At 43.2% G+C, this 16743-nt stretch overlaps 1 protein-coding gene and 1 pseudogene across 2 annotated transcripts in view; one reads left to right on the forward strand and one right to left on the reverse strand.

The window, feature by feature from the left end:
• Positions 1 to 546, reverse strand: part of SEC11A (SEC11 homolog A, signal peptidase complex subunit) — a 45596-nt gene extending 45050 nt beyond the window's left edge. The window contains exon 1 of one of the 2 annotated variants that reach the window (XM_036931880.2): positions 210 to 539. In XM_036931880.2, the coding sequence (XP_036787775.1) occupies positions 210 to 260 (51 nt within the window). In that variant the 5' untranslated portion in view covers positions 261 to 539. Of the gene's footprint in view, positions 1 to 209 lie in introns of both variants that reach the window. The other variant, XM_036931881.2, reaches the window with a different exon arrangement.
• Positions 547 to 754: 208 nt separating this feature from the next.
• LOC130681443 (40S ribosomal protein SA-like) lies at positions 755 to 6487 on the forward strand (annotated as a pseudogene).
• The last annotated feature ends 10256 nt before the right edge of the window (positions 6488 to 16743 follow it).

Here is a 16743-nt window from a genome sequence, read left to right on the forward strand (position 1 = left end):
GGGAACGTGAAGCCTCGGCTTCCAGCTCCGCCCGCAGCAGCCCCGAATCCCCTGGGGGCTAAAAATAGGAGACGGGCAAAGCGACCTCTGGCCACAATCCCCGCAAAGAGCTGAACCGATCCAGGCGTCAGACCCACTCGGGCCCTCACACAGCGGACCAGAGATCCGCGGCGCCGCGCAGCCCGGGGAAACGGGGCTGCCAACCTCACCTGCCGCTTGTTCATCCGCCGCACATCGTCCAAAAAGTCTAGGGACAGCATGGCGGGGTCGGCGAAGGCCACGCGGGGAGCAGGGAGGATGCTTCGCGACCGGCCGGTAAAACGGCTGGCTCTCCCGCGGCGCTTACACTGGGTAGGACCCCCGGTGCCCACACTTCCGCTTCCGGGCCGGGAACCGGCGCGGCCGCGCCTCTCTGCGGAGAGCCGACCAACGGACTCGCACGCTCCTCACCAGCCTCCGGGCCTGGCCTCGCTGCCGGAGGGCTCCCCGACTCCGGACCTCGCTTGCTGAGAAGCCCCAGAGGCCACTGACCGCGCTCAGTCCTACCGCCCCTCGCGGAAGAGTTGCCTCGGAGTTAAACGTGGGCCCCTCCCTGCTGGCTCCGGAAGGCGGGCTCTCTGCATGTCTGGCCAATAGGGAGCCTCGTCCCCGGCGTTGCGGCAGCAGCGGCCCCTGAGTGGTGGGCGCGGGGCGGCGCCGGCATGGGTCTGGGTGTGGCGCTGACGGTGGCCGCCCGGCCCTGTCCGGGAAGCTGAGGGCGGAGGTGGTGTCAGGAGTGCTGTTCCCGTCAGCGTGGAGGACGTGAGAGACGTACAAAGCGCGGCCTGAGCCTCTCCCAGGAGGTAGGGAACTCCTGGTCGGAGAGAAAGCAACCCAGTGCGACTAAAAACAACCGGGCGGTGCAGCGGGGCGGTGAGGCCACCAGGCGTGCGGGTTGTCAGGGCCCCTTCCTCCCCGAGCCCGAGCTCGCTCACGGCATCGGCGCCTCCTCGAGCTGCACCCCCCGGTGTCGTTACCTCGTGCACCTTGATGGGACCCTTTTCTCACTGCCTTTTGCTCTGCGTGTAAGTAGCCTTCGCTTTGACTGGCGGAAGCTCCCAGTACTCACCCAGGATGCGAAGGACAAGAGCTGGTCTCTTGCTTTGACTTCCCTCTTTTTCAAAATACTGGTTTATTCACATTAGGGGAAGCTGAGTGAAGGATATACTGGAACCCTTTGTACTATCTTTGTAGCTCTTCAAATCGAAAATTATTTCTAAATAAAAAGCAAAGTAGAGTTGAGGATAACTATAATTTTAAAAGGCAGCTAAAAAATTTGGTGGAGGATGGGACCTTCTTACACTGCTGGTGGGAATGTGAAATGGTGCAGCCACTTAGGACGTGAGAGCGGCAAAAGGTTAAATGTAGAGTTACCCTGTTAACCATGTTAACCAACGGTTTCACTCCTAGGTTTATATCCAAGAGAACCGAAAACAAATATGCACACAAAAACTTGTACCTGAGTGTTCATGGCATTATTATTCATAATAACCAGCAAGTGTAAATAAATAACCCAATGTTCACCAGCTGATGAAGGGATAAACAAAATGTGGTATATTGTACAACGGCATATTACTTGGCAATAAAAAGAAATGCTATAACACAGGTAAACCTTGAAAACATTAGGCTTAGCATAAGAAGCCAGTCACAAAAGACCCCGTATTACATGATTCCACTTATATAAAATGTCCAGAATAGGCAAATCCATTGAGATAGAAAACAGTAGTTGTTTAGGGCTTGGAGGGTTGGGAGAAATGGGGAGTGACTGCTAATGGGCATGGGGCTTCTTTGGGGGTGTTGAAAACGTTCCAAACTTGATGGTGGTGATAACTGTACAACTCTGTGAATATACTAAAAACCATTCAATTGTGCACTTAAAGTTGGTGAACTGTATGGTATATGGTATATGAATCACAAAAGAGCTGTTATGAAAAATAAAAATAAAAAAGAACCATTGATGTCTTGTTAATTGTTAAATTCCAAGTGGCAAATGCACAACTTGGCCCATATTAGGCACCCAATGCATATTTGTCGAATTTAAAGTGTGTGTGTCTGTGTGTGGGCGGGTGTGTGGTGTCTCCAGCTGCTGCCCCTAGGCACACCATATTTATTGAGTTGAAAAATGAATTCCTGATTTCTCCAGATTAGGAAAGCCTGTGAAGGAAAATACACATTAACTCCTTGAGAGGAGGAATCTTGTCTTGTCCACCTCTCTATCCTCGGGTCTCACCAGTGCCAGACTTGTAGCAAATAGTAAGTTCACCTTTGTATTGTTGTGAAGAGCCCTAAGGCACAAAGTCAGTGTTAAGTCAGTTTATCTGGGGAGCTAAAAAAGGAAGCTCAAAAGGGGTAGAACAGTTGAGATATGGGTAAAATTGTTTTGATATATGAGTAAAGTGGGAAGGCAAAAAGAATATATCCAGTGGAAGGAATTGCAGCAATAAAGGTATAGAGGCAGGAACCGGAAAATGTATTTGAACAATCCAGTTTGATATTCCAACCTTGCCCATACCTTAAGGAGCTGGGCTAGTTAGGTATGCAGGCGCTGTCTTGGCACTGAGGAAGCCTGAGCAAACCTAACATGTCATTTGTTGTTTACACGTGATTTGCGCTCACAGCCACATTCAGGTACTACTCTACATCTGAAATCTTATGCTTCCATAACCCACTTTATGATGGCTACTTCTTTTTCATTTCTCTGTATGTTTTATATTATCCAAATAATACATGAATACATTCTGTTGATAAAATATTAAAATAAGACAAGCAGTCCTGCCATCCCATTTCTGGCTACATAACCAAAAGAATTGAAAGGGTGTTGAAAAGATATTTGTACACCTACATTCATAGCAGCATTATTGACAACAGCCAAAAGGTGGAAACAAACCAAGTGTCTACCGATAGATGAATGGATAAACAACATGTGGTCTATACATGCAATGGAATATTATTCAGCCCTAAAAAGGAATCAAGTTCTCCCTCATGCTATGACATGGATGAACCTTGAAAACATGCTAAGCAAAATTAGATACAAAAGGACAAATACTGTATGATTCCCCTTATATGAGGTATCTAAAGTAGTCAAATACATAGAGACCGAAAGTAGAATGGTGGTTGCCACAGGTTAGGGAGAGAAGGAAATAGGTTTAATAGGTACAGTTTCAATTTTTCAAGATTTATTGATAAAAGTTCTGAAATTGTATGGTGGTGATGGTTGCACAACAACATGAATACACTTATTTGCTGTACTCTACACTTAAAAGTAGTTAAGATGGTAAATTTTGACCACAATTTGAAATAAAAAAAAAACAGGCATATATGGACTAGAAAGTGTAGGTCTTTGCTCTCCTTGTCTTTTCCCTTTCTCCACGGATCACCACTGCAAAGTTTTTCCTTCTAGTATTTTTTTCCTATATACATAAAATTTATAGTCACTTTTTTACATCAATGATATCACACTGTACATTTCCTTTCAGTTTTTGCTCTCCATCCACCAATTTACTCTCTTCTACTTCTTTAAGTCCTCCAGTCACAGGACTGCGATTTTTCCCCATCTGTCAGCATTCTTCCAACATGTGGTCCCTGGACTAGTGACCTATCAAGTTGTCTACAAGCTATTCTAGTAGGATGAGAAGCTTTATTCACATCTACCTCACAAGTTTTAAATGTCAGATTAATTATGACTTTCCCAGAAATCATCTTACACCCTCACTAGTCATTTCACTCTGAAGGTTTAAGTTGTGTTGGCACTATAGTTTGTTTCAGCTACTGTTCACTTCACAGGATGCTATTATCTAAACTAATGCATTGTTTCATAGTATGCTCCATTATGTATTAAATTTGAAATTCCATTGTGTTACATTTTATTTTCAATTCACAAAAATAGACCAGTAATTCAAGCTAGTTGGTTGAAAGTTAATTAAATCAGGATGCTGAATACTTTTAAATTCAGAAAAAATGTAAGTGAAACATTGACCAGAAATCCCGTGTAAATAAATATACAGGGTGAATATGACTGTGCTTGGGATGAGTAATCCAAAGTGTGATGAACTATGAAGAGCAGCTAAAAAGGAAAAGTGCTCCCTTTCTGAGCTGGTCAAGGGCTCCATGTGGCGGTTGGTCCCATTATAACTTAACGGGAAACTTTCACAATGTCTGGAACCCATGATGTCTTGCAAATGAAGGATGAGGATGTCCTCAAATTCCTCGCGGCAGGAACCCATTTAGGTGGCTCCAACCTTGAGTTCCAAATGGAACAGCACATCTACAAAAGGAAAAGTGATGGCGTCTATATCATAAATCTGAAGCGAACCTGGGAGAAGCGTCTGCGGGGAGCTTGTGCCATTGTTGCCGTTGAAACCCTGGCTGACAACAGCATCATATCATCCAGGAACACTGGCCACTGACCTGTTCTGGTTTGCTCTGCCATGAGCCACTTCCATTGCCAGCCACTTCAGTCCTGGCACCTTCATCAACCAGATGTGGGCAGCCCAGTCCCAGGCCTGACCACCAGCCTCTCACACAGACTTATGTCAACCTGCCCACCGCTGCCCAGTGTAACCCGGACTCTCCTCTGTGCTCGGTGGATATTACCATCTCGAGCAGCAACAAGGGAGCTTACTTGGTGGGTCTGATGTGGGGACTGCTGGCCCGGGAAGTTCTGCATATGTGTGGCACCATCTCCTGTGAACACCTGTGGGGGGTCATGCCTGATCCTTACTTCTACAGAGATCCTAAAGAAATTTAAAAGGAAGAGCAGGCCAACACTGAAAAGGCTGTGACCAAGGAGGAATTTCAGGGTGAATAGACTTCTGCCCCTAAGTTCACTGCTGCCCAGCCTGAGGTCACAGACTGGTCTGGCGGCATGCAGGTGCCTGCTGTGCCTATTCAGCAGACCCCACTGAAGACTGGAGCACTCAGCCTGCCACCAAAGACCGGTCCACTGCTCCCGCTGCTCAGGCCACCAAATGGGTAGGAACCACCACTGAGTGGTCTTAGGCTGTTCTTCCATGACTCTTGAACAAAAAGGAAACAAAGTGGACAGAAAACAAACCGTTTCTACAAGTTGTGTCCTTTTATTCTGGTTCAAGATGCCTGGAATTACTTTAGGTCTCTGGACATGGCCCACTTCAGATAAAGCCCACTACAGATAAAGTATATTGCTTTTCAAAAAAAAAAAAAAAAAAGGAAAACTGCTAATAAATATAATGAGCCTCTAAGAAGTATGTTTTATTAAACTGGTAATCTATTTGCCCCTGGTTCCCAGTACATTATGTTATGAAACTTGGTCAAATAGTGGCATAAAGCCAATGAAGCTTTAGAGCCACTTAAAAAAAAAAAGTTCAGTGGCCAATCTGATAATCAAAACAAATTTTTCTAGAGGAAAAAAACCCCACAAAATAATGCTTCCTAATATAACACTGATAAAATTTCTCCCTAAAGATAAGAGTAGTGATCAAAGCTATAAAGGCATCCTTTAAAGTTGAACTTTTTATAGCCAAAACATTGATAGATCACATTCTTGCCAAGAAGCTTTTAAAATCAATCATAATGTTAAATACGCTCAGTAAGAAAGCTAAGTAATCTTTTGGCAAAATTCCTTTATCAAAATATAGTGTTGGGGAAAAAAAGATACTGGTGGACATTACACAATATCAATGGCCTACAAAGTGGATGGGCACATTGTCTGGAGTTGTCTATGGGCTCCTGGAGAAAGCTATCCAACCATGCTAGGCCCTGGAAACCCATCTCACCACTTCCCTTTCATTTTCATTTATTTGACGGATTAGTCATCTATTACTGTATAACAAGTTACCCCAAAACTTAGCAACTTAAATCCCCAAACATTATTTCACAGTTTCTGCGGGTCAGAAATTTGGGGCCAGCACAGCTGGGTGGTTCAGGCTCAAAGTCTTATGAAGCTATAGTCAAGCTGTCCAGAGGGGCTGCAGTCTCATCTGAAGGCTTAACTGAGGGAGGATCTGCTTCCAAGCTCTATTCATGTGATTGTTTGTAGGTCTCCATTATTCCTGGGCTGTTGGATTGGAGCCTCAGGTCCTGACTGGCTGTTGACTATAGGTCTCCCTCGGTTTCTTGCCACATGGGCCTCTCTTAGGGATAGATTACAGCATGGCAGCTAGCTTCCATTAGAGTGAATGATCTAAGAACCAGCCAAAGACTAGGATGACCAACTTACCCTGATTTTCCCAGAACTTTCCTATTTTTTTCCCCTGAAATTTCAGCATCCCAGAAAGCAGCTCAGTCCCAAGGCCTCATTAGTTATCCTATCAAGACAAAATCGCAGTCTTTCCCAAGTTAGTGATTCTATAACATCTTACTACGCTGATGGACTGTGACTGTAATGGGGTATGTGGTGGTAAGTTGATGATGGGGGGAGTCTAGTAAACATAATGTTGCTCATGTAATTGTAGATTAATGATACCAATAAATAAATAAATACATTGCAATCTTTTTTTTTATTAAGGTATCATTGGTGTACACTCTTATGAAGGTTTCACATGAAAAGCATTGTGGTTACTATATTCACCCATATTATCAAGTCCCCCCCTGTGCCCCATTGCAATCACTGTCCATCAGTGTAGTAAGATGCCACAGTCACTACCTGTTTTCTCTGTGCTACACTGTCTTCCCTGTAAACCCCCACATACCATGTATACTAATCATAATGCCTCTCAATCCCCTTCTCCCTCCCTCCCCACCCCAGCACCCCTCCCCTCTGGTAACCACTAGTCCCTTCTTGGAGTCTGTGAGTCTGCTGCTGTTTTGTTCCTTCAGTTTAGTTGCAGTCTCTTACAGCCTAATCTCTGAAGTAACATATCACTGCTTCTTCCATACTCTACTCATTATAAGTGAGTCCAGTACAGACTCAAAGGGAGGAGAATTAAGGTCTACCTTTTCGAGGGAGGAGTACAAATAATTTATAGACATATGTTTTAAACCACCACATCTGGAGTCCATTTGCATGGGGGAAAAGAAAGCATTAAAGAAAGAACTTCCTACCTTACTCCCTACCCAACTCATCTGCCTCCATAAACATCCCTTCCTCCTTTTTCTCCTCTGTGGGTGACAGAGGGAGCCCTCCTCCTGTTTAAAGCCAAACCTCCACTTGCCCGAGGCTTATCTTTTCCACCTCCTCAGAACATTTTCCTCTTAACCATTCCTTCTCTCCCTTGATTTCTTCCCCTTTCTCTTTTCCCAGCATATGATCATGTTCAAATATTTCTTACAAAATTATTATGCTTAGTGCTTTATTGAGGTATGATTTACATACAGTAAAATGCATCAACAATATGTATACAACTTGATTAATTTCAACAAATAGACATAACCATTTAATCATCCACATCCTTTCTCAATTCACTGAAAGCTGCTTTCTGCCCCCATCCCATGGCTGAAAGTAATAAAATAGCCTTTCGAAATCCCTTTAGGTCCATAAGGTCCCTTTTGCAGTTTGCTTCCAACCTCTCTGGCTTCTTGTTCTCTGTCTCCATCATGGACTCTAGCCCACTCCTTAGGTGGTTTGGAATCCGGCACCATATTCTCATTCTACACTGCCTCTGGGTGATCTTATCTGTTCTCATGACTTCATTTACCTTCTCTGTGCATTCACCTTTTCAGTATCTATAGCACTGATTCCTCCTGGACTTTATACCAACCACCTCTGGACATCTCCACTTGCATGTCGAACAGACACCTTAAGCTCATCCTGTCCCAAGTGTTACATCTCTCCATTCTTACTGCACCTCATAAAAGACCTGTTCTTACTCTTATGCTCCAAATCTCCACAAACGGCATCAACTGATAAAAAAAGATACCTGATTGCCACCCCTGGTTCTTCCCTCTCCCTCACCTTCCAAAGCCACTTAGTTACCAAGTGTTGTTACTCTCCTTTCTTAATATATCTCTTACTCATTCACTTTCTCCATCCCCACCGTCACTACCATGGTTCATGCTGCCATCATTTACCCTGATTATTACAGTGAACTCCCGACTGGTCTTTCAGCCTGCAGTCTTGCTCCCATGCCTTGCCTTACTCCAGTCGATTCTCTACACTGCAGCCAGAATGATTTATCCGAACCATAAATTTGGTGATACTTCTTTACCTGAAATCTTTCAGTAGATTCTCCTGACTTTCAGGATAAAGTCAAATTCCTTAGCATGCTACAAAAGACACTGTGTTATCTGGCCCCTGTCAACCCCTCTAACTGGCCTCACTCCTCTCATTTTTGAGAGTGTATAGTTCCCTAAGGTTGTGTACTCTCACCTTTGTGTAAGCTGCTTTCTCTGCCTGACACGCCCTCTGCCTATCCCAGCACTCTATTCCCCTTACCGAGGTCTACTTGCTATTCACTATCTAATTGTGTATGTTTTGCTCTCGCCAAACTCTTGAGTTTCTGGGGGGGAAGGGCCTTCTTACTGATCTTTCTACCTCCAGCATTTGCATGAAACAAACACCCAAAAAAGGCTGTTAAATAAATGATCGGAGATCTTAAAGTCCAGAAGGCCCAGCCCTCCCAGAGACAGATGGATTAAGCAAGACTCCAAGGATAGGATTATCCTTGCTCAGATCAATGGGGATGGTGCCCCGGGGTGAAAGAGGATTTTTCAAAGTAAAGAGCAGAAGATAGAGCCCTAGTCTTTGAAGAGCTTTCAGTATCATTGCAGAAAAAAAGGTATCTTTATGAAAGGAAACACGCTAGGGTGTAACAGCTGGCCTCTCCATGCTATGGAAAACTCCAGAGAGAGAATCTTCCCGGCACAGCCTTAGTCAAAGGAGACTTCTGAGGGAAGCCAGGCCACAGTCAGGAAAGCTTTGCCTTATAACAGAGGATGCCTAATGACAAGCACAGATTAGAAACGGGGTTAGGTGTGGCGAGGTGAATACCACCCAAGCTTCCTTCCTGGGAGAGTACAGTCTTGCGGGAAAGACAGACTGAGCAAGAAATAACTGGATGAAAATAATCCACGAGGAAGAACTAGGACCTAGAGAGATTAATATAAACTCAGGGTTGGAAAGGCTTAATGAGGTTTCCCTTCAGTGCTCAGGTGGAGTGTCATTATGAAAATAATTCAGACATTTAGAACAGCTGATCCCAGACTACATGAAGACGTAAAGCCTAAGCAATCAAATTTTACAAATGAGGGCTCTGACAGGCGATTTTCTCCACTCACTGGCTGCCAGTCTTCCCAACACATAAGGGTTTTGGACCCCATCAATCACAACGGCATGTCTGGTATTCTCCTTCATATATAGTCTGCTGGCCTGTGCGAAAGAAGCACCTTATTATTAGAGATTACATCACACTCACCTGGCTGTCAATCACAGACCAATTACTCACTAGCTAGGTGAACTTGGGCCAGTTAACGCTTTTCTATCCTCAGTTTTCTGGTGTGTAAAATGGGAATAAAAAACCACTTCCTCATCTGAAGGGTAAACAAGGTAGTGCCTTAATAAAGCTGCTGGCACAATGGGTGACATATGGTAGGTGGACAATTAATGCTATTAATTTTTAAAAACAGGAAGTGGGTTCAAACTGATGTCCAAAGGCTAAGAGAGTCTGTCACTATACAATCGTTCCTTAAACAAGATGGCTTTGAACTGTGCGGATCCACTTATGTGTGGATGCTGTTCAATAAATAAATTGGAAAATTTTTGGAGATTCTTAACAGTTGGAAGAAAACACACTGCAGCCTAGAAATACTGAAAAAATTAAGAAAAAGGTATGTCATGAATGTATGAAATATATGTAGATACTAGTTTATAAAATCAGCAGTAGACTATTAATTAGGTATTTGGGGAATCAAAAACTGTATGTTGATTTCTGCCTGCATGTGTGGGAGGGTCAGCACTCCAATCCCCATGTTGTTTAAGGGTCAACTACAGTTGAACCCTGTTTAATCACTTTTGTACAAATCAAGGGTGTCTACCAGCAGAAGCAAAGTTGACTCCACTTAAAAAACCTTATTCAAGATGATTTCACCAGTTTCCCCTTGACCTTCCCAATGCAGGAAGTAGTGACTGGGCAGAGGAAGTCCTCCTATGACCCTGCCAGGAAAGGCAGTGGCCCAGGCATCTCAGGGCAGGCCACCGCACTGGCCACACCGGAGGCCTGGCCTCCTTGGTGCCACCTCCCCAAAGGATCTGTCTGGGTTTTCAAGAGGACCAAGTCCATCCAACCTCCTCAAGGTCAGGTCAGGGGCTGGAGAGGTGGAACTTTGGGCCTACCAGCCCAATGGCTATGGACATCAGAGAGCACGGCTTTAAAGATACAGCAGCTCTTATAACATGAGGCATCAGGAATACATCTCATTGCCAAAAATCAAAGGTGCCTCCTGGGTAGAAAGATTACTGAAGTCATGTAAGTCTCCCCAGAAGATTTCTGGGGAGCTCTCTCAAGAAAGTCCTGGACAGCTGGGCGAGAAGGAACCACCAGCCTACTGGGTTGGTATGCGTGTACATGTGGTGGGGCAAGAGGCACCAGTTTCCTGTTTGGCCACTGTTTTGGCTAAAAGAAGCAAGGGCCTTGCTGTTTGTTTCCTTAGTTCTTAGAGAAGCGAGCTGTGTTGTGAATGCAGATGTTCTGTGGGTGAAAGGTCAAGAGCAGGGGTAACCTTAACTTCTCCCCTCTAACTGGAGCTTATATCTGCTCTTCACTAATAAAAGGCCTTATGAGCTTTTGCATCTCACAGTGAATGACGGGGGTTGGTTCCTCTTGATAACTTAAGGGATCCTATGGGAATCTGTTGAGGAAGTGAATCACCACTGGGAATGTGGCTTGTTTAAATCTGGATTTGAATATAATGTTCTCTTATTGCCACCACATTCAAAGATACAATTATTAGCAATTTATATAAGCACCCAAGTGATAAAAAACATTTACTTAAAAGTAACAGTGAAGCAACTTCTTCATGAACATATCTCCCTGGGCAAGGGAAACAAAAGCAAAAATGAACAAGTGGGACTACCTCAAACTGAAAAGCTTCTGTACAGCAAAGGACACCACCAATAGAATAAAAAGGCATCCTACGGTATGGGAGAATATATTCATAAATGACAGATCTGATAAAGGGTTGACATCCAAAATATATAAAGAGCTCACATACCTTAACAAACAAAAAGCAAATAATCCAATTAAAAAATGGTCAGAGGAGCTGAACAGACAGTTCTCCAAAGAAGAAATTCAGATGGCCAACAGACACATCAAAAGATGCTCCACATCACTAGTCATCAGAGAAATGCAAATTAAAACCACATGAGATATCACCTCACACCAGTTAGGATGGCCACCATCCAAAAGACAAACAACAACAAATGTTGACAAGGTTGTGGAGAAAGGGGAACCCTCCTACACTGCTGGTGGGAATGTAAATTAGTTCAACCATTGTGGAAAGCAGTATGGAAGTTCCTCAAAAAACTCAAAATAGAAATACCATTTGACCCAGGAATTCCACTCCTAGGAATTTACCCTAAGAATGCAGCAGCCCAGTTTGAAAAAGACATATGCACCCCTATGTTTACTGCAGCACTACTTACAATAGCCAAGAAATGGAAGCAACCTAAGTGTCCATCAGTAGATGAATGGATAAAGAAGATGTGGTACATATAAACAATGGAATACTATTCAGCCATAAGAAAACAAATACTACCATTTGCAACAACATGGATGGAGCTGGAGGGTATTATGCTCAGTGAAATAAGCCAGGCGGAGAAAGACAAGTACCAGATGATTTCACTCATCTGTGGAGTATAAGAACAAAGAAAAACTGAAGGAACAAAACAGCAGCAGACTCACAGAACCCAAGAATGGACTAACAGTTACCAAAGGGAAAGGGACTGAGGAGGGTGGGTGGGAAGGGAGGGATAAGGGGGGTGGGGAAAGAAAGGGGGCCTTACGATTAGTATGTATAATATGGGGGGGGCATGGGGAGGGCTGTGCAACACAGAGAAGACAAGTAGTGATTCTACAGCATCTTACTACGCTGATGGACAGTGACTGTAATGGGGTTTGTGGGGGGGACTTGGTGATGGGGGGAGTCTAGTAAACATAATGTTCCTCATGTAATTGTAGATTAATGATACAAAAAAAAAAAAGTAACAGTGAGCCTTTCCTCAAGGTGTTTCTGCCATAACTGCCTGATTTCGCCACTGCCTCCCTCATCAGTTTGATCTCTGATGTTCCATGTCAACCCCTCACCCTACAATCCAGGCACATGCAAACACCTACAGCCCCAGGACATGACAGGGGGTTAAAGAAGTGAGCCCTGGAGCCAAATTGCTCTACCCCTTGCAAACTGTGTGATTCCTAGACAAATGACCCCTCTGTACCTCAGTTTCTGTATCTATAAATGGGGATTGTGGTATCAAGGCATTCTTATGAAAATAAGTGAAATTTTCTTCTATGTAAAGTGAGGCTTTCTCAGTACGCCAACTTTAAAAGACCCTAAGGCTTCTCCTCCCTTTTCTGTCAGTATCTATAGTTGCTACCTTCACCTTTAAAAACATTTATATCTATCTATCTATATGATATGAATATTGATGATATATATGATATGAATATATGATGATAAGTACATATGAAGCATATATGTAATATATAACTTTATGGCCATTACAAAGAAAAATACGCTTCCCTTGACTCACTCTGTCCAGTCAGTGTCTACCTCTTATTTTAATTTCACAGTGTTCTTGAATCGCATGTGCTTAGTGCCTCACTATTTTTTGTTTCCTTTCTTCTCTGCCATCTATCATCTGCTCTGATACTATAGTCACCCTCTGGACATCACTTCAGTAATGACCAGTTAGCTGGGAAATCCAGTGGTCCCCATTGTTCCCCACTTTTCCTGGTTTCACCACCATGATGTTAGATTCTTAGCACCCCCTTTTTTTGGTTATTTTCTCCTCTTCAGCTCCCATGACCAGAAGACCAACCAGGGCCTATAAATTTACTGGCCCTGAACAATCCCTGGCAATCTCCTCTCCCTCTAGTCACTGACTATCCCCTCCTTCCAATGGTATGTGACCACTTTTCCTCCCTCCCATCAGCCACCGGTCCTCCCTCCTCCCCCACCGGTGACATTCCTTCTCACTTGCCTGTGGTTGCTTCAGGGCCAGCACCTGCAGCCACCCCACTCTGGACTCCTCCCCTCCAGCTCGGAGCAGAAGTGGCTCCCGGCTAAAGCCAGGCCCTCCACCTTTGCCCAGAGCCCTCCCCTCCTGGTCTGGGCTGTTTTAGGGAGAGAACAGATAATCATGTTGTGTCTTTAGCCTCTCCTGCTCCACTCCCTTTTTCAGCATTTAAGAGGCCTTCCAACTTAAAACAAATAAAAATCTTCCTTGCTCTCACTTTCCTCTGCAGTGACTGCCTTCTCACTCCTTCCCCATTTTAGCCAAAGTTCTTGAAATCGAGCCCCTGCTCCTCACTTCCCCCTCTGGCTCTCCATCTGGTTTCTGCCTTAAGGGTCAGCAAGTGCTCCCTCCACCATGAATTCTAAGTGATTTGTACGGATGTCATGATGGGGGTGGCACTGATATTGTCTCTGTAAAACACCTGCAGAGTGAGACGGATTTAGAAAATTAGCCTAGGTCACCTGACAGGGGTTTGAAACCAGACAGCTGGGCTCAGAGTCTGTGCTTTTGAGCACCATGCCCCACTGTACCCCACTCCTCAAACTGGGTGGCATCTGTTCTCAGCACTCAGCACAATGCCTTCATATACTGGAAGAACCATACAGAAGTTTTACTGAAATATGTCTGAATGAATGAACACATGCTAACATCAAGAGTTCAGGTTCCTAATCACTCACTCTTAGAATCACCCACTAATCAAAGGGTTCTTGAAAAGTGCATGAGCTAGAGTTTATGTCTATTTTTCTGAAAGAAAGAGTAGTTTTCATGAGTTTTTCATAGGAGTCTCTGTGTCCAGAAAAAAACACACATAAAACATCTCGATTCATTCATTTTTCTGTCTTCAGTTTCATTTTCCCTAACCCCCTCCCCCTTACATCCTGTATGTACATCACCTTAGAAGACTAAATTGTCAATGTTCTGTTTTAATTGTCACTAGTAAAAACATAAGAACAAATAACCTCCCTCCACTTCAAAAGCCTCTCCAGCTGGTTGTGTCAAAGATAAATATCAAACACTTTGGCCCAACGGCCAAGACTTCCAATAATCAAGCGCCAGCACATTTTACTAGTACTAGCTCCAATTTTTCTCCTGCTTGAATCTTCTGTTCCAGTCAGACTGAAGTCTTTTTGTAACTTCTCAACTTCTGTTCTCACCCACCCTCTCACAGTTCATTCAATAATAACAAATTACACTCCTGATCTAAGCCAGGCACTGTGACTGGGGCTGAAAATACAGAGATAAACACAACATAGTCCTTACTCTTGGGAAACTATTGATCTAATCTGGGAGAGAGATGTGAAAATAAAATTCCAAAAACTATTCATGGGACTTACCTCTATGTGGAGGCACAGTGGAGCTGATAGTAAAGGAGACTTTCTTTAAGTGAAACATGGCTGTTCCTTGCAGGTTTCCTTTACAACAAACACACTTTAATTTTGTAGCCAGGGAAAAAGTTATATCATATGAAGATTATGATTAATTCAATTCTGAGCATCTGAGTTCCAAGGGGAAAAACCATAACTGTTAAAGAATTAGTGAAATCAATGAAGGACAATCAACCGATAGAAAAATGGGCAAAAACCATGAATAGCCATTTCCCAGAAGATGACACATTTGTTGTCAATAAGTATATGAAGATGTGTTCAACCTCATTAATCATCGAGAAGTACAAATTGAGGCCATAATGAGATTCATTTGATATCTATTTGAGTGCTGAAGATTAAGAAATCTGACAATACCAAGTGGAGAGGATGTGGATCAAGAGAGTCTCCTATACAATGTTGAAATTATAAATGGGTGAAAACCATTTTGGTAAACAGTTTGAGATTATCTTGTAAAGTCAAAAGTTCACCTTGACCCAGCAATTCTACTCCTACATAAATACACAGGAGAAGTTCCTGCACTTTGGCACAGTAGGTGTTATGTGAATGTTCTTAGTAGCACTTTTGCAATAGCAAAAGTTTGCAACAGTCCAAATGCTCATTATCAGGAATTGGTTGTATTAGTTTGAGTTCCCCAAAAGTGAAGACTGGGACAATGACTTGGGGGCAGGTTGTTTTTTTGGATATGCTCTCAGGCAGCAGATGTGAAGGAGAGGGGACTAGTGAGGCAGAGGAGGAGGAAAAGCCAATAGAGGGAGCATGACCCCACGGAGACCTCCGAAAAGTGTACTGAATGCCTTCCAGAAGGCCCTTCTGAAGGATGTGAGCCTGGGGCATTTACGCCTTGGCTCTCATGCCCCCTTGGTTGAGAGGTAACTCTCTTTACTTTCAGGCTGTGCCTGGGAGAGGGCTCAGAAGGCTCTTATCAAGAAGGCCCTGAAGCAGAAATTAGAGAGGCCAAAGGCCTAGCCCTTGCCGTGGGCACTGTCAGTAACTGTGAGCTTCCATGATACTGGCCACCACATACTTGGCTAAAGTCAGTGGTGGGCTAAGGGGAAGAACACAGGGCACCAACAGCCTCTGCTGCAAGGGACAAACTAGTATTCACACATTCACACACTGGAATGGTCTACGGCAGCCACCCAAGACTAGGTTACATACACCAAGCCTAAGATCTTAGCAACATAACATGAAAAGTAAAAGAGAAGTCCCAGGATATTATATAGGGAATGATGCTTTTAACAATTTTTTAAATAAAACAACTAAAATTAACAGTTTACGTTTTGGGAATATGTATGCATGTTTACATAAACACACACAAATATATACTTACATGTGCATGTAAATATACAGACATATTGAAAATTAAGAGAAACTGTGTGTATACTTGAATTCCAAGAACAAAGACTGCAAAGGATTATTAAAACAACATATAAAGATATCCTGAAAACAGGAAAAGACAAATAACCATAGAACAATGGGCAAAAATATACAATAGATATTTCACAAGAGTAAATTTATATAGCCAATAAATATATGTAAACACATTCAACTTCAACTTTTTTAAAAAAGCAAGACTTTCTAACTTTAAATTTGATAAAGCTAGTCCAATTTATTTTATTTCATTTTATCAAATGTACATCATGGTGGTTCAACAGTCCCCCTTCTCCTCCCTCCCACCCTTTATCCTCCCCCTTTGTAACCACTAGCCCCTTCTTAGTGTCTATGAGGCTAATGCTGTTTTATTTCTTCTGTTTTACTTTGTTTTCATATTCCACAAATAAGTGAAATCATATGGTATTTGTCTTTCTACGCCTGGCTTATTTCACTGAGCATAATACCCTCTAGATCCACCCATGTTGTTGCAAATGGCAGGATTTCTTTCCTTTTTATGGCTGAATAATATTCCATTGTACAGATGTAACACATCTTCTTTATCCATTCATCTGTTTATGGACACTTATGTTGCTTCCATATCTTGGCTATTGCAAACAGTGTGGCGATAAACATAGGGGTGCATATGTCTTTTCAAATCAGGGATTTTGTTTTCTTTGGGTAAGCTAGGCCAATTTTTAAAATAATTTTTGATATTGATAAAATATTTGTTTTTTAGAGAAAAATATTTTTAAGAGCAAGACAATGATAAACACAAGATCAAGCATGGGGTTGACAGTA

Source organism: Manis pentadactyla, chromosome 18 (genome assembly GCF_030020395.1).
Source record: "Manis pentadactyla isolate mManPen7 chromosome 18, mManPen7.hap1, whole genome shotgun sequence".
In the NCBI taxonomy this organism is placed as follows: Eukaryota; Metazoa; Chordata; class Mammalia; order Pholidota; family Manidae; genus Manis; species Manis pentadactyla.